The sequence below is a fragment of the Cololabis saira genome, chromosome 5 (assembly GCF_033807715.1).
Source record: "Cololabis saira isolate AMF1-May2022 chromosome 5, fColSai1.1, whole genome shotgun sequence".
NCBI classification, from domain to species: domain Eukaryota; kingdom Metazoa; phylum Chordata; class Actinopteri; order Beloniformes; family Belonidae; genus Cololabis; species Cololabis saira.
In genome coordinates, this window is record NC_084591.1 from 47026368 (window position 1) to 47051110 (window position 24743).

Sequence of the window (24743 nt, forward strand, 5' to 3'; positions counted from 1 at the left end):
ATGACCGATGCAGTTCAAGAAAAACAAAACAGTAAGGAAACAGCGTGAAACCGTAAATGCAGAACTGTTTACTTTTTAAGACTGAAAAAACTAGTAAGCAGTTCTCATACAATAAGTTTAACTGTCCAACTATCCAAAGAACGATGAAGAAAAAAGGAACAAAAATGGGTTCCTCCTCCACTTGCAGGTTAAAGGGGACCTATTATGAAAAACAGGTATTTTCTTGCTTTAATATACAGGACTTCTCAGAAAATTAGAATATTGTGATAAAGTTCTTTATTTTCTGTAATGCAATTAAAAAAACAAAAATGTCATACATTCTGGATTCATTACAAATCAACTGAAATATTGCAAGCCTTTTATTATTTTAATATTGCTGATTATGGTTTACAGTTTAAGATTCCAAGAATATTCTAATTTTTTTAGATAGGATATTTGAGTTTTCTTAAGCTGTAAGCCATGATCAGCAATATCAAAATAATAAAAGGCTTGTAATATTTCAGTTGATTTGTAATGAATCCAGAATGTATGACATTTTTGTTGTTGTAATTGCATTACAGAAAATCACAATATTCTAATTTTCTGAGACAGTCCTGTATATATATATATATATATATATATATATATATATATATATATATATATATATATATATATATTTGTATTCTGTTTTTTTCACTTTTTTGTATGCTTTTTTATCATGCATGTTCGAAATAAAATCTTCAAATCCAAAAGTCTGATTTCTTCTGGATTAGTTAGATGAGATACAGATGGTTTTAGAAGGCCTGGACCACCAGTGAAGAATCTTCGTACTACAGCATGAGCTGTATTGCATGTGAAGTGAAAGTGTGTTCGTACCTGGAGGAGTTGGACAGAGACACTGACGAGGCGGAGGGGTGGTGATGCCGCCGCCGGCCTCGGGGAGGGGAGCCCAGCACGGGCCGTCTCCGGGGAGATTTAGACCGACGCCATGGATCTTTCCACTCGTCCGGCCGCCTCATCATTGGAAGGGCATCTTTCTTCTGGGGCGGCTCCATGGGCCTGCTGAGAGGGTTCACATGGGATCAAAAGCTGATACATTCACCAAAAGAGCCCATGCTTTCGCTGTGCAAAAACTTTAGTGAAAAAGATTTGCACTGAAGTTGTGAGCTGTGCAAAACATTAAATAAAAAAAAACAACTTTCTGCTCTCCTGAGCACATTTTTTATTTAAAATATATTAATGTTCAGTACCAAATTTGTCAAAACTTTCAATTATTATAAATATGCACTTTGATCTTGCAACAGAGGTCACGGATAGATTACATAAAAGTAATATATAAGTAATATACATATTATCAGTGCATAAACATATCCATCCATTTTCTATATCCACTTTATCCTTTGCAGGGTCACAGGGGTCTGCTGGATCTATCCCAGCTCAATGCATAAACATATATATACATAAATCCTTTAGATCAGGGGTCGGCCCTAGTGGCTCCCTGGAGCTTTTTCAAAAATGTTTTCTTTTCTTCTTCTTTTTTTTCCCTCTTTTTGTTCCTCTTTTCTCTTTTTTTCCCTCTTTCTTTCTTCCTTCCTTTTTCCTTTCCTTTTTAATCTCGACATTTCGACTTTTTTCCTCAACATTTTGACTTTTTTCCTCAACATTTTGACTTTTTCCTCGACATTTCGCCTTTCGCCATTTGCCTTCATTCTAAGACTTTTCATTTTTTGCGTCTCCAGACATATTTGTTTTTTGTGTTTTTGGTCCAATATGGCTCTTTAAACATTTTGGGTTGCCGACCCCTGCTTTAGCTGTTCATACATATGTGAACATACCAATATGAACATATTTATGCGCAGTGTTTGTTTTCTTGATAATTCGGGCCACACAGCTCTGACATGAATTCCAAACTTGCATCAACTGCTCATATGGATTTAGATTTTTGCTTTTACTTGATTTTTGAAACCACACTGAGATCGATGTACGATACACTACGTCGTCAACAAAGAAAAATGACATACTCTAATCAAAATTTTAGAATGGTGCACATTCATTATTGTTTCATTTCCATAAGCTTATGCAACATCACAATTTCTGGACAGGTTTGTAATCATTTTCTACAAAGATGTGCTTATGATGGGCGAGTGTTACAGCTTCTTCTGCACATCCCAAAGATTTTCATCAGGGTTTAGGTCGACCCCGGGGCAAACTAGGACCAGTTCTTATCAGTGACTGCAGCAACTTTTTATCTGTTGTTTAAAATGGTTTCTGAGTTTCTTAATCAGCCGGTGCGTCACAACATGGGGCGTTACCGGTCGTTTTCTGAGTTTTAATTTGCTTTAAACAGGGCTACATATTATGCTAATATGATATCCTGTAGTAAGCAAAATTCAGAAGTCTTAAGGCTCAGTTATGGTTCTGCGTCAAAATGACGCCGTGCCTACGGCGTGTGGTTTGGATCGACGCAGAGGACACGCCGTCACCTGCGCCGTCAGTGACGTGCACCTCCTGAAAATTGTAACTACGCGTCGAGGAGACGCCGACCACACGCAGACCGAGAGGGCTGTGATTGGTTCGTTTGAAAGCGAAGCATTTCCGGTTTGAATCAGTAGTGAACTTCCAGGGCTCTTTTCTTCGTTTATGTGTGATTTTTTTTGTTTTTGTTTTTTGCACAATAGTTGTCCTTATTTCTTTGATTTACTGTGACCGGAAAAAGTCGGATAAACCATTCAGAAAAAGATCGCTAACTAGTGGCCGCGGGGGGTACTGCACCGCGACCATAACTGAGCCTTTAATTGATATAATTAACTTGCTCACTCGTGACTCTTGTATCAGTTGATCTGCTTTCTGACAGTGACAAGTTTCTAATTTAGTTTTAGTTTTTTTTTAAAGGTTAAAAAGAAATACCCCATTGAACATTAGACCTTCAGCTTTCCTCAGTGTTAATGATTTCATTTTGTGGGCAGAGCTGGAATCCTTCTCTCCAGTCAGACTGGACAGCAGTGCTTTAATATCCAAAATGATGGCGTCACCAATCCTGCTGATGGAATCACCATGTCAAATGTTTTGGAAAGTTTTGAAGAAGTTCAGAAGGCCAGGGATTTTAGAAAAGGTTGTTGCTGTGCAACTGGTATCTTTTCTCGAAAAATGTATTCAGATGTTTTGCTAAATGTATTCAGCTGGAACATTTAGTCAGGGTTACAAATTGTTTCAGTCCCAGCCGATTCTATAAAACTTCTGAGCTTGTTCTTTGAGATTTAATCTCAACTTGTTGATTGAAAGTAGGGCAGAATAAGTGCGTTTACATGGGAAATTTAATTCCTCTTTAATTCAGAATTAAAATTAAATCCGATTTAAAATTAGTAAAAATGACCATGTAAACATCAAATTCCGAATGAAAATGGCCATTCTGAATTAAACTTAATTCCGAAGTAAGTGGCTGGTTTATTCCCATTTTAAATCTGAATAGAATAATTCCAGATCATGTAAACACTCATTCCTCTTTAAATTAATTCTGGTCTCTCTTTCTGCTCGTTCCCTCGCCCGTCTGTCTCCATGATCTTATATTCCACGCTGGGCTGGTTTTCCAAACAAAGTTTCAAGATGCAGCAGCAGTAAACGCTGGTCAAGAGCAGAGACCATTTATTTAATAAATAGAAATCATTAAAAGAACAGATGGAAACAGGAAACATCAAAATTGTGAGCTTTTCAAAGTTGTAGCGGCTAAGTTAGTTTTTCTTCCGGTAGTTTAACTTCCGGTCCCCCCCCCTATCCAATCAGAACCTTCCCAACCCCCAGACCTTAAAGGAGCATGAGGCAGGATTTATGAAAAAAATGTGTATACATTTTAAGTTTTCTAGTAATAATGTCAGATGCGTTCCAAACCCAAAAGAATGACCCCTGTAGTGTATCTCTCCGTTGCCTTGAACAGGCTGTGTGCTGCAAAATGTGCTGCAATTCGGGGTCAGAATTTCCCGCGCTGGGCTGCGGATGTGACATCACATGACGCTGCATGCTCGTTCTCCCCATTCTCCCGTGCCGGCTTCACTGTTGGCTGCAGTACCCCCAACGGCCGTCGTGGTGAAGGGTGGCGCTAGAGAGTCTCATTTCTTAAAAGGAGCCTCAAGCTCCTTTAAGAGGAATTGGATAAAGCCCATCAAACGTGTTTTCCATGTAAACCTCAATTCAGAATTACTATTTCCATGTAAACTCGAAGGAAAATAGTTTAATTCTGAATTATTTAATTCGGAATAATTAATTCCGAATTAAAAAACATCATGTAACCGTGGCCATTGTGACATGTTAAATCACACACATTCCTTGTTTGTCCATTGACACATTTCTAAGCTGTCCAACGTGTGGTTTAACACGTCACACGTGCAAAACAATCATGGTTTTCTTACTCGGTTTATGGTCTGTGGTTTTGGAAATTGCGTAACTTTCTTTAATGTTTTCCATCGACCTCACTGTACAAGCCAGTACTTTTCCAGAAGGATTCATTTAACTTGCTGCAGTCTGCAAACATCCCACCCCCTTCTGTTATGCTCTGACAACTTTATGGCTTGTTTGTCCCGCTTTCTTCATTCATGCCTTCCTTGAAAGAAGCTGAATTGATAATAAAGAGCTGAAAATAGCTCTTGTGTTGTGATCCTATTTACGCTGGGAGTTGTGATGACGTGTTTTGTTTGCTCTTGCATCACGTCTGTGGAATCATTCACTTGGAACTGTATAAGCACAGGATCTCTGCCTCTTCCGCTGGAGTTGACCTGATATAACCTTACGTGGATTTTATTACCTGTGTTTACGCTGTACGTTTATGTTGCAATTGTAAACTCCCGCCCATTAACGTTGACCGACCTCGGCACCTACAAGTATCTCTACGTGTCTGTTCGCCTGTGCACTTAATTTCCTCCCTCAAATATTTGACATCAAACACTCAAGTCTTGATGTCATTTTCACACAATTAATTACCGATATTAGAGCTGGGGAAAATCCCTTGTTGGGAAACATCAGAGCTGTGCATAATTATACACAGTACACTCACTGTCCGGCCAGAAATGCTCACTGTTCTTGTTTGGTCCCTCAAGCTTTGATAACAGCACACATTCACCGTGGCGTTGTTGCAGTAAGCTTATGCCGGGGGTCGGCAACCCGCGGCTCTAGAGCCACATGCGGCTCTTCAGCCTAGTGGCTCCTGGAGCTATTTCAAAAATGTTTGATCTTTTTTTTTTCTTTTTCTTCTTCTTTTTTTTTCCTTTTCCTCTTTCTCATTTTTTCTTCTTTTTTCTTCCTTTTTCTTCCTTTTTCCTTTCCTTTTTAATCTCGCCATTTCGACTTTTTTCTCAACATTTCGACTTTTTTCTCAACATTTCGATTTTTTTCTCAAGATTGTACTTCAACATTAAAGCAGCACAACGTAACTTTCAGCTTTTCTGAGTTTGGCGGCATCTTTTGGACAAAAGCGGTAGTGCTCTACCAGAAAGAACGCTACGTTTCCCATGAGCACCAGCGCGTACTGCCGGAAAACTCCTGTCTCGTCGCTGCATTTGTTTTGAGAGAAGACGGGACGCTTTTCTGTTTCACCAAGTGAACAGACGGAACGCAAAAAAAAGATGTTAAACTGCTGGAAAGGAACTGGAATTTACCGGGATACCTTAAACAAGGAAGCCAGGGAGCAGTATATGGAGAAAATAATGATTATTAACGGTTTGGATCCATATGAAGTCCCTACTAAAGATTGGAGCTCCTCGTCGGAGCTGCACTCTTTACAAGGACTTACTGCCGCAGTTCTGCAGAACCACCGTCTCCGGCTACCTTGTTTAGGAGTGTTTGGCAGCTGCTTTAGTAAATGTTTGACTCGCCATGTGTTTCAATAAATTTGTATAATAGTACAACATACAGTACATGTTGTGTATTACTGTTACTTTTCTTTTCTTTTTTTTTTGACTGCTTTGAAGAGGCTCCGAGGCGTGAGCAATATTTTTTTTTCCTCGTGAGATTATTATTTTTTTCCTCTGCAGCTACAAATCAAATAGTTCATATTTTTTCCTCAACAAAATTAATTGCACCGCAGAGAGCTGGCCAACAACTGCGTTTAGCTGGAGTAGTGGGGAATAAAACCCGTTTGAATGATCCGACCCCGGTCTGTGAGTGTTTGTTTGTGGTTTAATAAACCCGTGTTTTGATCCGACGCCCGTCTGTGTGCGTGTTTGTTCGTTTACTGAGGAACGTTATGTTTGATCGGACTCGTTACAGCCGCGATCCAACCGAGCCGACGACTCTTTTACTCTTTTAATTTGTTATCTCAGATAATTGGCCGGCCTCCGTGGTTCTTCCTCCAAGCAGGAAACCGGTGAAAAGTTAAACCATTAGGATCTTTTCCCCACGTCTGTTGTGTGTGGAGCTGCTGCAGCTACAACACAGCAACGGGTTACCAGCTTCTGCGGAGCTGCGCTCCACGTCCCGCCCATTTTCGTCTCGACTGCGAATCAGGAAGGAGGGGGAAGTGACGTATGCCGTAAAGCAGTCAAAGCCGTAGAAATGTGTAGTTTTTTAGTGTGGCAGGGTTCCTACCATGCTCCTCAAAGTTACATAGTACCAGTGAAGGCGATACAGACCCCTCAGACCATGACAGAGGCTCATTAAACCTTAAGTTATGTAGTGTCGCTTTAATCTTGATATTTAATCTTATATTGTGTTTACCAGTAACATCCTATTGGTGCAGCGGGATCACGTGACGACCTCGACCCGCGGACCAAAATCTGACTACGCTCAGAAGAAACTAGTACCGTTTTACGGTCCCGATCACGGAACTCTTGTGGGGTTTTGAGCTCCGACCTTTTACTTCTAAGGTGAGCAGGAATCTATCTTTTTTATGATGTAAAGATTGTGTCGTCCCCAAAGGTGTGAGGATGAAACGATACCGGGGTTCACCTTACGGCCTCAGGCTGGAGCAGGTGAAGCTCTGAGCTCTGGCACAAGATCAATAACAATCATGTTGACTTTGGAGTTTGGGACTTTTCAAGGTTGGTGATTTACTTTTATTTATTTATTTAATTTTAGTTGTTAAATTTCTGGAAAAGAAAAAAGTCAAGTCATACATGAGAAACTATTCAGTTTGTGGCAAAATATTTGTACTTGTATGAAACTGAAGATCATAATGCAAACCTGACATTTACTTTTAGTTCAGTTTGTTGAAAATGGTTGGCCTGGCTTTCTCTTTAAAACTTAAAGGGGACCTATTATGGCATCTAATACCTATTTTAAACAGGCCTTGAATGTCCTAATAACAAGCTTTTGATTGTTTTTGCTAAATAAATTAGAAATTCAGCCTCTGAGCCATGTCTTTATCTTCCCATTCTATAACCTCGTATCGTTATCGTGACCTCAATATCGTGTATCGTACCGTATCGTGAGATTAGTGTATCGTTACAGCCCTAATTTACATGTACATAGAAAGAACATGAGGTGATATGGATAAAATCCAAATAATGTTTTACACATACATCCTAGCCTAATGTCACACCATCCACTTTTCTCAGCGTTCCACACATTTTTCCAACTGAAGTTTTAAAACAAAAGTAAGTCTGTACATAGGTAAATGTGATGAATGATCCCGCACCACTGGACCGATGTTGGAGGGTGGAGTTGCAACCACCTTCTAGTTACCATCTGCCAAAAGAATCTTCAGCAAGTACCTGTCTTTATGTGGGACTGTTTGTGGAACTTAAAGATATAGAATAAAAACAGAAAAATCTGAATCCACCCCTATTATTTTTATATATCTCGGTTGACACCTCCCTCCAAAATAACTGGATTTTCAGACAGGCCCAAAAAACATGAAAGTGGTTAGCCACATGATTTAATAAAGTTAATTTTGTCCATGGCTTTACAATTCAATTTGTTAATTATTTTCGTCGGACAACCATTTTTAGGTTTTTTATTTTATTTTTTAAAGTTTCAATACTCATATTCCTTTATTAAATTGTTATTGGCCCCTGAGGCCAGATGAAAAGGCCACAGTTAATTTGTGCCTCGTCTAGCGCCACCTTCTGACAGAAAATAGAAAACTACATGCCGCCGCCCCAAATGGTCTTTAAGTTGAGTTGCTGTTTTTATTAAATTCAAATTAGGTTTAAATTTGCACTATTTTTTGTGGGAGCCTGTACTGCAATTGTTTCAAAGAAAAGACTATTGTGTCAATGGGAAACTCCTTGCTGTGTGTACTAATTTAACTTTTCAGTTTGTACAGTTTTCTTTAAATATGGTTTAGTTTATCGTGGTGATTGTGGCCTTTATCATTTTCTTATGAGATGTGCTGAATTTTTTCAATTTTTGTTTATTTTGAGGGCGGGGGGAGGCTTTTTCTTTTTCATTTGTTTGCTCTATTTTTCTCTGAAATTCTGAAAAGCAATAAACTTCTTCTTTTTTTTTTTTTTTTTTTAAAGTGTGTAAACTGGAGATTTTAGATTTCAGTTGATTCTGTGACTCCTGATAATAAACTTCCTTTGTGATCTGATAAAAGTAGCTGCATTAATCTGCTCCTCTCACTGGAATAAATAGCAAATTGTTGCGGAAAAAAAAAATACATTTGCACATTGTATTTGCACTATTATTACTTGATTGTTCAAGCTAACTCAATGAGAACTGCACTGTTTAAATGCAAAATGATCAAATAAGGTGAATAAAATAGAAATAGGGGACAACCTGGATCTGTTTGTTTTGCATTTGTCCTTTAATTCAAATGTGTTACAAAAGTATCGGATCGGGACTCGGTATCGGCAGATACTCAAAATCAAATGACTCGGAATCGGATCGGGGCCAAAGAAACCTGATCGGGACATCCCTAATTTTATATATAATAATAATAATAATAATATATATGTAAAAAAACAAAAAACAAGTGCAAAATCAAAGCGAAGCAGCAAGCTGAATGTGACGTACTTGGGTGGCATGTTGAGGGGGGAGCGTGGCTTCACTTTGTCCTCGTCCTTCTTCTCTCTGGCCTCTCGGAGAGGACGGATCCTGGGCCGGTCCTTGTCGTCCCGCTTCATCCGGTCCCTCTCCCACTCCTCTTTCCTCCGCATCCTCTCCTTCTCGCGCTCCCGCTCTCTCTCCCTCTCCCGCTCCCGCTGCCGGCGCTCCCTCTCTCGGTGGTCTCTCTCCCGCTCTCTGTCCCGGTGGCGCTCCCGCAGGTCCCGCTCACGCTCCTGACACAACAATCAATGTTATTCAACCTGCTACACTAAATCAAATGCCCTCAAAAACCATTCCAAGTTCTTGTTGTAACTGGCTTAACGTAACGCAGTGCTGCTCAATTATTTTCTGTCATTCCCCCCCTGGGAAGAAGAAAACATCTCACACCCACCCCCCCGCGACTATAAAAATATTAATAAAATTGTTATAAGTACACCTCTGCATAACACTGTACAGGGTTCATACACATTTTGACCAACAAATTTCCATGACTTTTCCATGACTTGGCAGCAAGTTTCCATGACTATACATGACCTCTAAAACATCAATGTATGAAAGAAATATAGGAATAAAACTATGTCAAAAGTCACCACAGTGGAGATCTAATGACAATTATGGTTTTATACAAAATAAACATTTGTTTAAACTAACACTTATATACCAGCACTATGTTGTAGTATATGTTGTATAGTAATCTAATATAACTAATAACTGTAATAATAACCGACCTGCATGATGTGCAAGATGCTCGGCACGTGAGAACGCGCAAGACTTTTCTATACGAAATATTTATTCATCAATCTTAAATCTACCTTATAGGCTGTTATTACTAAATGTTCTCATTAAGTGAGAAAAATAAATTCCATGACTTTTCCAAAACGTTTGAGGTGAACTTATGTTTCCAAAACTTTTCCAGGCCTTGAAAATGACATATTCAAATTCCATGACTTTTCCAGGTTTTTTCAAAACGTATGAACCCTGACTGTATCCTTATTAACATATAAAATATGAAGAAGAAATATGGACCAACTTACAACAAAGAATAGTTTTATTAACTGTAACAGAAAAGATTTAAAATGCATCTGAAATTCAAAAGTAACATTAAATCCTTAAACTACTATATGTAAAGTACCATATGATACCTAAAATAAAATTACATATATATTACAAGAAATAATAATGCATTCAAACTGATCACCAACATGAACTCATGAGCACAATATAAAAAAAAAACTTTAACCTGCAAAACAAAAATATATAAAATAATTTGTGCAAATTTTTTTTAATCAAAGATGTCTGGATTAATGGCTACAATGAGAAACGTTTTGCACATCCCTGGCATGCTGCAGGCAGTATCAGCTTATATGATGTAGCTTAGATGAGTAGCAGTCACAAAGCGGGATGATTGTTGGCAATATTCGGCACTTTGTCACTGAAAAAACTCAAGTGGCTTATCAGCGTGATTGGGGTGTAAAGTGTTTAAGTGACGCCTTCATTTATTTGGCTTCATGCTGTCAGCTGCCAACATTTTGAGACACAGTATCACAGTGTCACTTGAGGGTCTGCTACACTTCGTGTCTACACTTCATACTCATACTCACAAACGAAACCCCTCCACCACCGAGCGAATGCTCTCTGCGCACACTCTGCCAATGAGAGCGCCACTGCCCCCTAATGTAGTGGAGGTGCAATTGCACATTATTCTATGACAATAAAAATAAATCTAAATAAAAAAAGCATGTTCCCCGAGGTCAAACGTGCCCCCCACTATTTGAGAAGCACTGACGTAACGTAACATAGATGTAACGTAACGAAAAAGGAACATTGACCTGAGCATTTACTTGGATTTGGGAGGATTTACTGCCTTTATTCATTCATTCAGTAAGCCTGCATGGATTAAAGCTGCTGATAACGACAGTGATACTGAGTATGGCTGGTTTCCTGCATGTCCGGTGCTGGTAAAGCTGCACCCACTGTGTGGGTTCATTCTCCAGTCTGACACAAGTGGAAAACACCGGTTTTCACATCACAACAGTTGCAAAGAGTCATTATCTGAGCTTAAAGACGGACCATTTACTTCTTATCAGCAAGATGTTTCAGTTGAACCTTTGTAAGCCTTCTGATTGGTCCCTGACTGACCAATCAGAAAAACCATTCTCTGTTGCTAGTTTCCGTTCACATCAATGGAAAAAGCTTAGTTTTTACTTGCCTGGTATCGAAATTTAAATCTTAAGAAATTTAAATAAAGGGTGCAGTTGTTTTTATCCCCGAACTGGCAGAAATCTGATCCGTACTGCCAGGACAAAGTGGGCTCGGTAGCAGCTACAACCCATAGCTACGACAGCCAAAGCATTTATTTATCTTAAAATGGTTAAGCGGTGTGTTTGGGGCACTTGTAAAAGTGTAAAAGAGAGAATCACAGGAATACATTTCATCCCAAAACCAACGGTAAATTAGGAAAAATGTCTGCTTTGGATAAAGCTTTGTGGACGGCTGCTACTCGCAGTTCAACCCTTCCACCGTGCTGTCACCTAAACTCATCGAAATATCTCAGTTTTGCCAAAAACCTCAGTTTTTTAAACTCACTGCTACTACTATTGTCATTTATCAGACGCTTTTATCCAAAGCGACTTAGGAATTAGGGTTGAGCCCCTTGCTATTTCTATCTAGTTGCTGTTGATTTTCTTTGGTACATTAATCAGAAATAATGTGATGTAACACCCCGTTTCTACAATGGAAGTGGACGGAGAGATGACGGTTTTGTGAACGGGGCGCGGCTTGACAAAGGGTCAATTGCTCAACAGTTTTTCCACCACGTGTCACCACATCCGAAAGGCTCATTCTACTTAAGCCCTCAGGATTACTGAGACGTGGAGCACTGGTCATGATTTTCTTTTTTTTTTTTTCCATAAAAAACATTTGAGTAACTAGGATTGTAAAAAATAAAGTAAAAATTTGAAAATCAGGTTAGTATACTTAAGTCGAGAAAGATTATATGGAATTATATGGGATTAAATGGCCCTTTCTGAGAGGAGTTCGGCTCAAATATTAGTTATTGGCAGAAAATGTCCTTTCCCAAACACCTGTGCTCATCTGAAAGAAGCTTTGAATGTTGTAAAAAGTCTTGAATGAGAATACTCACGTTGTAGTGGTAAGGAAGAGGAGGTTCTGTGTACTCCACTCTGAAGTTTTCGTACTGCCCCCCCCGCCATAAGGCCTCCATCTCATAGTCGTAGTACGGGTCACCAGCAGCAGCAGCAGCAGCAGCAGCAGCAGCAGCGTAGGGCTCTCTGTGGACGGAAACACCACTGAAAAACTAAACAACACCTTTTAACTCATTTAGAAAAAGCTTTCAAAGTCAAAAGCCATTCCTTTTTGCTTGTATCCCACCACCCCAGAAACTACAGTGAGAGATTCAGGCACAAAGACAAAGGCAAATGTTTGAAAATTCAATAAGAGCGTATGGGATTTTACGACGGAGTATTAGGGCCACACTAAGACAAAAAAAAAAATGGAAATTACGAGAATAAAGTCATAATAATATGAGAATAAAGTCGTAATATTACGAGAATAACGTTGTTATATTTGGAGAATAAAGTCGTAATATTAAATATATTATAAATATATAAATATAACTTCACAAGATGCTCAATATTCCTTATTTTAACACAGGGAGAAGATGCTCTTCCTGTTAGAGTTCTCAAATTATATTCTCATAATATTACGACTTTATTCTCATAAATTACAACTTTATTCTCGTAATGTTACCACTTTATTCTCGTAATGTTACCACTTTATTCTCGTAATGTTACGACTTTATTCTCGTAATGTTACGACTTTATTCTCGTAATGTTACGACTTTATTCTCGTAATGTTACGACTTTATTCTCGTAATGTTACGACTTTATTCTCGTAATGTTACGACTTTATTCTCGTAATGTTACGACTTTATTCTCGTAATGTTACCACTTTATTCTCGTAATGTTACCACTTTATTCTAGTAATGTTACCACTTTATTCTCGTAATGTTACCACTTTATTCTCGTAATGTTACCACTTTATTCTCGTAATGTTACCACTTTATTCTAGTAATGTTACCACTTTATTCTAGTAATGTTACCACTTTATTCTCGTAATGTTACCACTTTATTCTCGTAATGTTACCACTTTATTCTCGTAATATTTTGACTTTATTCTTGTAATTTCCATTTTTTTTTGTCTTAGTTTGGCCCTAATACTCCGTCGTAGGATTTAACCTGAAATATACAGTTTAAAAAAAAAAAAAAACAGAAAATGCCATGCCATTCAAGTCTGACAACAAAACGTCCCACCACAGGTGAAGAATTAAAAGTGGAAACAAAAAAACAAATAACTGCAGCAGTATGGGGGTACAGGTTATTTCCCAAATACTTTTATCTCACTTTTGGGCCCAATTTCTGTTAAATAACAGCACACTGAAAGCAGTTATTTTGATAGTTTTACACGATAATGAAAGAAAATGTCATTAAACAAGAGAGGGTTCTAAATGTTGCACATGACTTACCCGTATACGGGATCCCTGAACTCCATTTCACTGCAGGGGGAAGAGAAGTTGTATTAATGGATAAAATCAACCTTGACTCTTTTTCTCTGCATGAGCTCAAGCATTTGTTCTACAAACTTAACATGTTTTGGTGCACTTTTTTTACTGAAAACATTTACAGTCAAAGTGGTGCAGTTTGACATTAACAGATTTTCATACTATACTACAACTACTCCCACCATATCAAAGGTAGAGCACAAACACAGGGAGATGCAGCAATTACAGCAAGCAGAAAGTTTGAGTTTCAGACCATGAACACAATATGCTCAGTCGCCACGGTTACATGATGTTTTTTAATTCGGAATTAATTATTCTGAATTAAATAATTCAGAATTAAACTATTTTCCTTCGAGTTTACATGGAAACCCTATTCCTGTACAGGTCTGGGGGTTGGGAAGGTTCTGATTGGATAGGGGGCGGACCGGAAGTTAAACTACCGGAAGAAAAACAAACTTAGCCACTACAACTTTGAAAAGCTCACAATTTTGATGTTTCCTGTTTCCATGTGTTCTTTTAATGATTTCTATTTATTAAATAAATGGTCTCTGCTCTTGACCAGCGTTTACTGCTGCTGCATCTTGAAACTTTGTTTGGAAAACCAGCCCAGCAGGAATATAAGATCATGGAGACAGACGGGTGAGGGAACGAGCAGAAAGAAAGACCGGGATTAATTTAAAGTGGAATGAGTGTAAACATGATCTGGAATTATTCTATTCTGATTTAAAATCTGAATAAACCAGCCACTTACTTTGGAATTAAGCTTAATTCAGAATGGCCATTTTCATTCAGAATTAGGTGTTTACATGGTCATTTTTACTCATTTTAAATCGGATTTCATTTTAATTCTGAATTAAAGAGGAATTAAACTTCCCATGTAAACGCACTCAGTGTGAGTGAGTCTTACTCTCTGATGATGCGATAGCTGCGTTCTCTGAAGAACTCATTCTCTTTGTCAAATTCTCTTTCGTCCTCCCCAATCGTCACATTGAATCTCTTTTCCTCGAAGTCGGGCTCCTGCTCCTTCCTGATTGTCGCCTTTTTCAGCACCTGGACCACACAGAAACAATGGCTGGTATTACATTCTTTCCATCATTTTCAAGTTAATAAACATGGATAAGTTATCGCCAGCTGACCACACTAATCAGAAAGCAGCTTTGGAAGGAGATTACACAACTATATGTTGATATTTTACGTCTGAAAGTGTCGGACATGTTTACTCTCAAGGAACAAGACCAGACCAGTAATGTGATCAGTCAGGATTAACATGTTCAATAAGTCACTCCTAATTTCACTTATGAGAATCAACCTTTTAACAAAAGATCAAAACCCAGATATACTGGGTTTTAGTATCAGCACAACCTTCACATCTCTCTATTTTGGTCTTTTTCCTGACGGACTGAACAAGGACGACACTTATCTATTGAAGATCTTGCTGGCAGCAAGTAAAAAGGCCATTACAAAATGTTGGCTCCAAAAAAACAATCCTACTGCTGATCTCTTTATTAGTATTGTTAAACAACTACATCTCTTAGAACAGATGACCTATTCCATACGACTCCAGAAAGAACTGGGAGAAAATCGGTGGGCAAAATGGTGTATTTATTTAGCCGAAGAGACAGGCACCGAATAAGTTTTCTGTGTGACATTACACTCTGAAGTTGTTAAAGTTGACTTGAGTTACTAATCATCCCATGACCTCACATGTTTGTTTTGTAATATTTTTCTTCTTGTAATGTAAAAAAAAAAATCATAAATAAAATGTTTAAAAAAAAAAAAAAAAGATCAAAACCACACACGTAGAGCAGAACTTGTTTTCCTGAGAAGTATTACAGTAAGTTTTCTTTTACTTACTTTCCTTGGAAAATAAATGGGCGACTCATTTTGTAGCAAGTTGGGAGTCGGGTATAATTTCTCATGAGTTCATGAGTTTAAAATAATGATTCATGTTCTGCAAACTTTTCCTGTTATCTAACGAGTTGGGTAGGTGAAGACGACAGTTGCACCGTGGCTGAGAATAAATGTTCAGTTCATGAGATGTCAAGTTGGATCAAAGGAAAAACACAGAAAAAGCATTTGTGACTGACTCATTTAATGCGTTTAACTTCCATTCCACGTCAGACGGCAACAATGATGCCACCACATTTAGGAGTGTCAAAAAATATCGATATGCATCGTTAATCGGTGTTTAACACCAACGATGCGACTACATCGGTGCACGTTGAACTGTATCGGACCAAATAAAGCATAAACGGGACGTTGGTTCGGTCCTAGCGTTGGGAATCGATGCACCGAGTAACTGCGGTAAAAATACAGATCTACAAGCCCACAGGGCGTTGCATTTAGGCAGGTTGTGAGCTTGGAGATCTGCTCCTTTCCTACTTCCGGCGCAGGACACCGGCGCGCGCATATCACCACACGCATGACGCTGTAAAATGTGCGACACGAGCGAACGTAAACAAAGGCTGGCTGCAGCATTGAGCATGGCAAACGATAACGGTGAACAAATATACAGTGGAGGAACACATCTTAAATCTTTTGTTTGGAAGACGTTTGGATTTTATAAAAAGGGAGGAAAACTGGACAAAACTATGGCCATTTGTAAGGTATGAAATTGATTTTGACATAACAGCAGGCTCATTTTATAGTTTAATTTTGTGATCTGATTTGTGGCATTGTTGAGGAATTTTGAGGAGATTTTCATTGTTAGTTTGGAGCTTTGCAAAGTACAATAATTTTGCACTGTACTGAAGCCAGAAGAGGGCTAAGCCTTATTTTCTAGACCTTTATATTTCATATTTCTCCACCTGACAAAGTAAGTACCTGCCAAAGTGAATCTCTTAGAAATAGGTGTGTGAGACAGAGACTTCCATTCCATGTCAGAATGTATAGTACAGTAGTTTATAGTTTTGTATTTTTATTCATGTTGGTGTTTACTGTTTAGTATTGGAATAATAAACATGACATGATTCATTTGTCATCCAGACATCCGCCTTTCTTTACAAAGGTATTTTTTATTTTGTTTTCCCATAGTCCTTTATGAGATAATATCAATTTATTACTTGCTTGAGCTTTTTAATGAAAAGTTTTGAAAAATGTATTAATATATCAGATCGCACCGTATCGTATCGAATCGCATGACATTGCATCAAATTCCACAAAATCGAATTGCATCGAAATTGTACCAAATCGTATCGGATCGAATCGTCTGGTCTATAAAATGTATCGTCCCTGAATCGCATCGGAGCCCATATATCGGATACGTATCGCATCGTCTTGTAAGGGAGAGATTCACACCCCTAACCACATTGAATACCAGCAGGAGGAAATGACTGGCCTATTTCATCACTGTTTAATTACCGGTAGTAATTAGTGGTTTACACCGAGCTGACAACACATGTCAAACATCAGTAGTGATAGTTCTGATGACGTCACGTCAACAACAGGCAGAACAACATGCCAGCCTCAACTAAATCAACATTACAGCACCAGGATCCTGGCAGAATTAGGTACTGGAATCTCTGCAGAAACTGCACCTGTCAATCTTCACTGATCTCTGACGTGTAACTTTACTGCAAACTTACTTTTGCAACCTTTTAGTCATAGTGAAAACAGGCTAGTAACAAAAACAACTTCAGCAAGACAAAAGCCAAGAGTATATGGATGAAGAAAGCAGGATGAAGAAAACAGTCCCGCTATATCAGGGCTCTAGTGCCATCTTACTGGTGTTTATTACCATTTGCCACATAATTAAAGCAACCTCATACTAAATTTAAAAAAAATTACTAATTATCCGATGAGTCGACTAATCGTTTCAATAGACTTTTAAAATAGTGGTTAGTTGCAGCCCTGATAGCGAGGCCGTGGGAGGTCTTACCTCTTTGGCGTGCCTCAGTCCTCTCTCCCAAGCACTCTCTACTGGAGGCTCCGCCGGAGGAGGGGGTGGGGGGATCTCCTCCACCGCAGGACCGGCCTGCACAACATGGAAAAGTTCAATCAAGCCTCTGATTTATGTCAACGCAGTTTCTTGACAAGCATTCACATGTAAAACGTGCTTCTGATGTCCGGGTGAGTCTCCGACACTTACCCAAGGGTTGTTGGGTATGAGTGGGTGTGGTCCTCCTGGAGGAGCTCCGTTAGGGGAGAAGGGGTCCGGCTTAGTGATGAGGGAGTAGTTACCTTTGTCGTTAACGCCGGGGTGGATGAACCTGCAGTTCATGCCCCATGTGCAATTTCCTAAAAGAAAACAAAATACACCGGTGCTGTTTATCATGGCAATCATTTGCAGTAACATGTAGCTGCCTCACTGAGGTCACTCATCAAAAACCAGGCAGAAACCCCCATCTCTCTCAACAGCGCCCTCTGCTGGAAAGATCATGCTCTTGAAGATAGTTTTGAATTATCCTGTGGTTTGGAGTTGTACAGGACTGTCTCAGAAAATTTGAATATTGTGATTTTCTGTAATGCAATTACAAAAACAAAAATGTCATACATTCTGGATTCATTACAAATCAACTGAAATATTGCAAGCCTTTTATTATTTTAATATTGTTGATCATGGCTTACAGCTTAAGAAAACTCAAATATCCTATCTCAAAAAATTAGAATATTCTGTGAATCTTAATCTTAAACTGTAAACCATAATCAGCAATATTAAAATAATAAAAGGCTTGCAATATTTCAGTTGATTTGTAATGAATCCAGAATGTATGACATTTTTTTTTTTTTTTTTTTAAATTGCATTACAGAAAATAAACAACTTCATCACAATATTCAAATTTTTTGAGACAGTATGTCAAAATCGAGTTTTGTTTGTCATGGTTATGTTGAGAACACAGGATATGAATGTACATTAGTCTGTAGCCTGCAGCAGTTCAAGTTTGTGATATTTATGCAGTAAAAAAAACAAAAAATCCATTAGGGCTGGCCAATACAAGCTCAAATAAATGTCATAATTACACTTTACCTGGATTATGATTCATGAACAATTACTTAAGTTTTGTTTTATTTTTTGCACTCATGACTGACACAGCGATGCTGGATATATATCCTTTTAATGAAAGTGTAAATATCTATCTGAGTTTAAAATAAAGTGAAGGGAAATAAACACGGATTACCTATTTGAGGTCATTTATTGAACACATCAAAGAACGGGAACCAAAGCACACATGCAGCGGTCCAGAAATCTAGACGTAGCGTTAGCACATTTTATTTTAAATTGCGGGTACATCTAGTTACCATCCGTTGGCAGTCGTTAAATATGCTCAAAGGTGTTGGAGAGCCAATCAAATGAGAGTATCCTTGCAGAGAGAGTATATGTGTGAGGAGAGTTACATGGACGCAAAGAGTAGACGGCTGCATTAACGGTCATTTCAATCAGTTTTGGCATTGGCAGTCAAAGGTTTAGGCCTTTTCTTTGAAAATTGATAGGGGACAGCACTCAAACCATTGCTTTGCAAAGTAGATGTACCTGCGGTTTTGCCAGCAAGCAAAGTTTAATTTAATCTTTTAAAAAACACTCTCCTGTTTACTTGTTTGGGTCACTCTGAAAACATCACCTTGTCCGTTGCTCTGAGTGTTTGTAGCGCCGACCAACTGCATGCAAAGGCAGTCTAATAAACCCCTCTGATGTGGAGGACCTATGGATTGTTTTCTACAGGTGGTAAAATTAAAACAGCTCTCACAGCTCTTTACATTTTAGTTTTACTTAAAAAAAAGTTAGTAAGCTCAAAAAAAGAAAATAACTTGCAGAAATTCTTACTATATTCAGGTGGCACTACAAAATAAAAAGCAGGCTTTGTTGTTCTCTACATAGTGATTGGGAGGTGGCCTCTCTCTCTTATTGAGTTGTACATTGTTCATATGTGATCATGCAGCTGTTGAAACAGAGTTGAAACCAACTACAGAGTTACAATTAATTTCTCCTTGTTCAGTCTAGTCTCCATAGTTTTTGATTCATTTTCAATTCATTGGGCTGCCCTACCCCGTGACCCTGAAAAGGGTATAGAAAATGAATGAATGGATGGTTGGATGGGCTGCCTTACAGTGCTCCCTGGTGGACAGATTATTATTGCTACCCTGTTTCTAAATATTTGAAACTAAAAAAAAAAAACGATCCAATCACAAAAACTGAAATGTGACAAATGACGTTGACCTGCCTGCCGCAGTGCAACTCCACAGGGACAGATCGCTGGCAGAGACCGGTCTGTGCCGGGAACAGGTCCCATGAGTGAATCCTCTGGCACAACTACTACTTCATTCAGATTTTTTGCCCATACGTGATTCATATCGGATTTTTAAATTACAGTCTGGATGGCAAAAATAAAAATCTTTTCAAATCCGACCCAGGTAGGGCTGGGTAATTAACCGAAAATTAATCGAAGACATTTAGAACGTAAAACCAACACAATCATGCTCATGATTATTAATTCGGCCGTGTCACTATTGAAATTCAGTTTTGTTTGCAAGAGGTGTAAGAGATTTTGTATTTTGTACATGGCAATGTTTGAAACATTAAATTTACAATCTACTGTTTAAAAGCATGAATCTTTAAAGTGTGACCATTGAAAAGTTATTTTCTATTTTTCATTGGCGTTATTTCTGATATTTGTTGTGACAGAAAAATAAAGATTTAAAATATTTGCTGTCATTCAATATTACAAAATTTTAAAAAAAATTACTTTATAAGTTATTTGGGTTTTTTATGAATTGACGACGCAAACAAAAACTACGGAAGCGCATTGTGTTCACTTGAGAAAAATAATTCTGCTGTTTTTCTGAATTAACGAGATAATTATTTCAGATGAATCATCTTATCCGTGAAGCATGCCGTACTTGTTCAACTGATCCTGGAGAAAAGGTGCAATGTCCAGCAGATCAGAATGGAAATAAATAACGGTTATTTTCTCTTGGTTCTGTCCCGTTTTAATCAGCAAAGTTGCTGCCGTGTTAAAAGACACTGGAAAGATCTATTTAGGTACAAACATGTACATCATTTACAGTTCAAAATCCTTCTGTACATGTAGTAAATATCTAATCTAACAACAGAAATATCTGCGGCTAAATATCTTCTTTTTTTTTTTTTAAATAGAGCGGATGCGGCTTGTATGCAGGTGCGGCTTATAGTCCAGAAAATACGGTATATAACTTAAAGACAAGAGTATCTCCCAATGTTTCAAACCAAAAGCAAATTAAAACTGGATTAAACTGGACAGGAACATGTTTGCTTCCATGAAATCCAGCTCTCAAGTGAATGACAGCTTCTTGCAAGTTGTGAGGAATCTGGTTAATTCAGAAAAACAGAGCAGAATTTTTTTTTAATTAAAACTTTTCTCGGAATTCTGAGATAATTATCTCGTTAATTCAGAAAAACAGAGCAGATTTTTTTTCTCAAGTGAATGCAATACGCTTCTGTACAAAAACAAAACAAAAAAAAACTCTGATTTGAACATTGAGACCTGCAGTGTGAACCTAGCCTAAGTGTCATTCAACCAGCGATATATCAGCATTTCTGATCTTCCCCTTGAGCTGTGTTCTTGGATCTGCAGGTCACCACTCACCTTTGATGAAGAACCTACAGATGGGACGGGGTCTGATCTTTCTGTCCGTGGGATCTTTGACCTCCCCCTCCTCCAGGTCGTCATCCTGCACACAAACACAGAGCACAATGTGACATGCGACACTGCAACACTCAACACTTGTGTCCATTAGGTTCCATTTGTCATTTATATTAAACTAAATGAAACCATGCTTTTTATTTCTACCATGTATTGTTTTAACGTCCCTATAGAGAACTTTGAATCACCTTGTTTTTGAATTGTGCCATACAGATAAACTTGGTGAAATTGACCACATCTGCATCATTAGTCCTCTAATAAGAAACATCAACCATATGGGGCATTTTACCACTAAAATACAATGAGCTGCTTAACCACAACAGTTTCTCAAGTAATAAATATTAGACTAAAAAGACAGGAGGAACTATGTTGATTGTCATGCAGGATCACACACTTATACTTCAACATTTTCAGTGTTCAATTGCAAGTATTTGAAGAATTGATTTTTTTTTCACAGAACTGCCAGTCAACTTTATAAAATGAATGGGCATGTGTGTACAAATATATATAAAATACTCAACTATGTGTATGTATGTATAGGTAAGTGTGTGAGTATAATTATAGTATAGTTAATTATAAATGATTAGTAAATGGGGGTAGGATTAAATAAGTTTACACTTCTTCCTACTCCTTTTTGCACATGTAAATTAAGATATTAAGTGTTAAAGTATGAAATTCTTTGTTTTGTTTTCTTATCTTCTCTTTTAATTGTTGTATTTTGCATGTACAAAATAAATCAAATCAATCAATCAAATAAAATGGAAATGGGACACATCTGTTGGTTGAATCCTGCCATTTTTTCAAAGGAAAATGATTATTGTGGTCACCTGGACTTGGTTTTGGTCTTATATTGTGATTATACAACTGATTGTTATTTGCATCAGGGCCAGCCGCTCCATTATCACCAAATGTTGAAATTTTAGTCAAAACCGAGTCTGTCAGATTCCTATTAGAAGATCAGATTAAAGCTTACCACTACTGTGTGCCTGTTAATGTGACTGCAGCAGTTACTGTAAAGTCTGAACAAAATAGTAAGTGTAAATGTTATAAAGTTCAACCTGTAGCACAATTGTTTTTCATTTTTCCAGAAAAGCAGCACCAATATCATTCAGACATGAAACATAGAGGAACTGTCAGACTGCATGTCTGAGGGGAGCGTCACTTCAACTGGACCTCGTCCTTAATGTTACTTAGCAGCACCTGGGGCAGGTACATCTAATATTAATAGGGGTGTAACGATACACTAATCTCACGATACGATACACAATTTTGAGGTCAGGATAACGATACGATATTATAGCAGTATTTTTTTAACAACCTTGAATGAGGAACATATGACTGGAAAAAAATTGTCCATTATTTGAAAGACACAAAACACAAAACAATACTGTGCGTTTGCCCTATTGTTACAGTTTGTAATGTTTGTTTATGCATCTTCAGTTTCAAACAAGTACAAATATTTAGCCACAAGCTGAATAGTTTCTCTCATGTATGATTTGACTTTTTTCTTTTCCAGAAATGTAACAACTAAAATTAAATAAATAAATAAAAGTAAATAAATACATACAATTTTACATCATAAAAAGATTGATTCATGCTCACCTTATAAGTGTAAGAGGAGATTTATTTTTGTTAAGAAGGTTATTTTGGTAATTCAGGGTTGATTATTTTATAAATATATTCATTATATTGTGATGTAAATCAGGGACTATAATGACACTAGTCAGTTTATCTGTAGTGATTAGTCTGTTTTAGATTGGGCGGAGTGATACGCCACAGTACGGCACTAGGTGCTGTGTTGATGTTCTAAAATCCTACACTGTTGAGGAACATTAAAGTACACTGGAACTCAGCAGAAGTTTCCCCGTGTTTATCCTACTCACCACCCCAAAAAGGTTTAATTTAATAAGGTAAGGCTTAACTCTACACCAGCCTTACATGAGTAAAAGTTCAGAGCTCAAAACCCTGCAAGAGTCCCGTGATCGGGACCAAAACGGTACTAGTTTCTTCTGAGCGGAGGAAGATTTTGGTCCGTGGGTCGAGGTGCGGTCGGCACCAATACACTGCACGTTACTAGACAACACAATAGATTAATATTAATAAACCAATATCACGATACAGTTTGTCACCTCCACGACACGTATCGTGACGATTTTGTATCGCGAAATTTCGTGGCACGATATATTGTTACACCCCTAAATCTTAACACCCGAAATTGATTTATCAAGATTTCTGCTAATGAAAGCCTTAAATGTACAAATCAGGTGGACTCGAGTTGAAGTTCATAAACTGTGTATCGTCTCATGGCTCTTTTCGGACTGAAAACAACAGGGACATTTTAATTTTTGGGAGACCTGAAACTCCTTTTTGTGCAGTGTGTACCTGTATCAGTCCCAACCTTAAAACAACAGACAGACAAAGTGAGTAACTAAACATCTGCTGGGAAATTCTGCATCCTGTAATTCATATGTGTTATTTATTTTCACTATTGCCACCAACATAAACATTTTACATCTACTTAACCCACCTCCCATGATGTGAATGTGGGTGAGAAATGGAACATTAGTCTATTTTGTTACTTCTACTTTAAAGCAGCACAATGTAATTTTCATCTTTTGTTGAGTTTGGCGGCTCCTTTGGACAAAAGCGGTAGTGCTTTACCAGAAAGAACACTACATTTCCCATGATGCACCAGCGCGTACTGCCGGAAATGATGGTGAATGAAAAAAGACGGGACGGACTTTCAAACCTACTTTTCTGTTTTCAGCGGTCGTTTGCAGGATGGATAGTGAAGAGGTAATGTATCTATTTTTGGCTAAACAATACAATATGATGATGTTGAAAATCACTAAGTTCAACTTGGTTTTATTAGTGAAGTCACCCCCGCCCCCCTGTCCTGTTTCAGCCAGATAATACGCCCCAAATTATAAACTTATACGCTAGTCCAACATACTTACTGACAAAATAAAAAAATACTTTATAACCTGTGAATAACTGAATGTTTTGCAGATCAGCCCTGCACAATTTTACAGTTCTCAGGAAACATACTAGAAATGTTCTATACATTTTCTTTGCATTGCATTCTTTCCTCTAGTGCTGTAATTCTTTTCAATTGTATTATTATTTTATAAAGCTTCCTCATTGCAAATTACACAATTTTATGATAACTATTATTATTCTATGTGTCTGTTGTTGATATTGTTAGTAATTTTAGAATTACCAAAACCACGCCAGCGAGTGAACGCCGGGCCAATGTTTATTCTTGTCCGGGCATTTAGCTTGTTACTCTCCCGCTTTCTTTTTTTCGCTTCCTCCGATAAAACTTTTATTTTCTTCTGTTTTTCCGCTGCTTGGGCCATGATACCAGATTCTGCTGAGCTCTGCGCTCCACGCCCCGCCCAGCTTTGTATCCACTACGAATCGGGAAGGAGGGGGAAGTGACGTATGCCGTAAAGCAGTCAAAGCCGTAAAAATGTGTAGTTTTTTAGTGTGGCAGGGTTCCTACCATGCTCCTCAAAGTTACATAGTGCCAGTGAAGGCGATACAGACCCCTCAGACCATGACAGAGGTTCATTAAACCTGTTGGAAGT

The 24743-nt window shown here is 38.0% G+C and overlaps 1 protein-coding gene across 1 annotated transcript in view; it reads right to left on the minus strand.

Moving 5' to 3' along the window:
• zc3h18 (zinc finger CCCH-type containing 18) overlaps nucleotides 1-24743 on the minus strand; it is a 63890-nt gene that overhangs the window by 31676 nt on the left and 7471 nt on the right. Inside the window, exons 3-10 of the mRNA XM_061722303.1 lie at nucleotides 21097-21181; nucleotides 17625-17773; nucleotides 17415-17510; nucleotides 14445-14587; nucleotides 13502-13531; nucleotides 12101-12248; nucleotides 8926-9191; nucleotides 859-1044 (exon numbers count right to left, since the gene is read on the minus strand). Coding sequence (XP_061578287.1) covers nucleotides 859-1044; nucleotides 8926-9191; nucleotides 12101-12248; nucleotides 13502-13531; nucleotides 14445-14587; nucleotides 17415-17510; nucleotides 17625-17773; nucleotides 21097-21181 — 1103 coding nt within the window. The remainder of the gene's footprint in view (nucleotides 1-858; nucleotides 1045-8925; nucleotides 9192-12100; nucleotides 12249-13501; nucleotides 13532-14444; nucleotides 14588-17414; nucleotides 17511-17624; nucleotides 17774-21096; nucleotides 21182-24743) is intronic.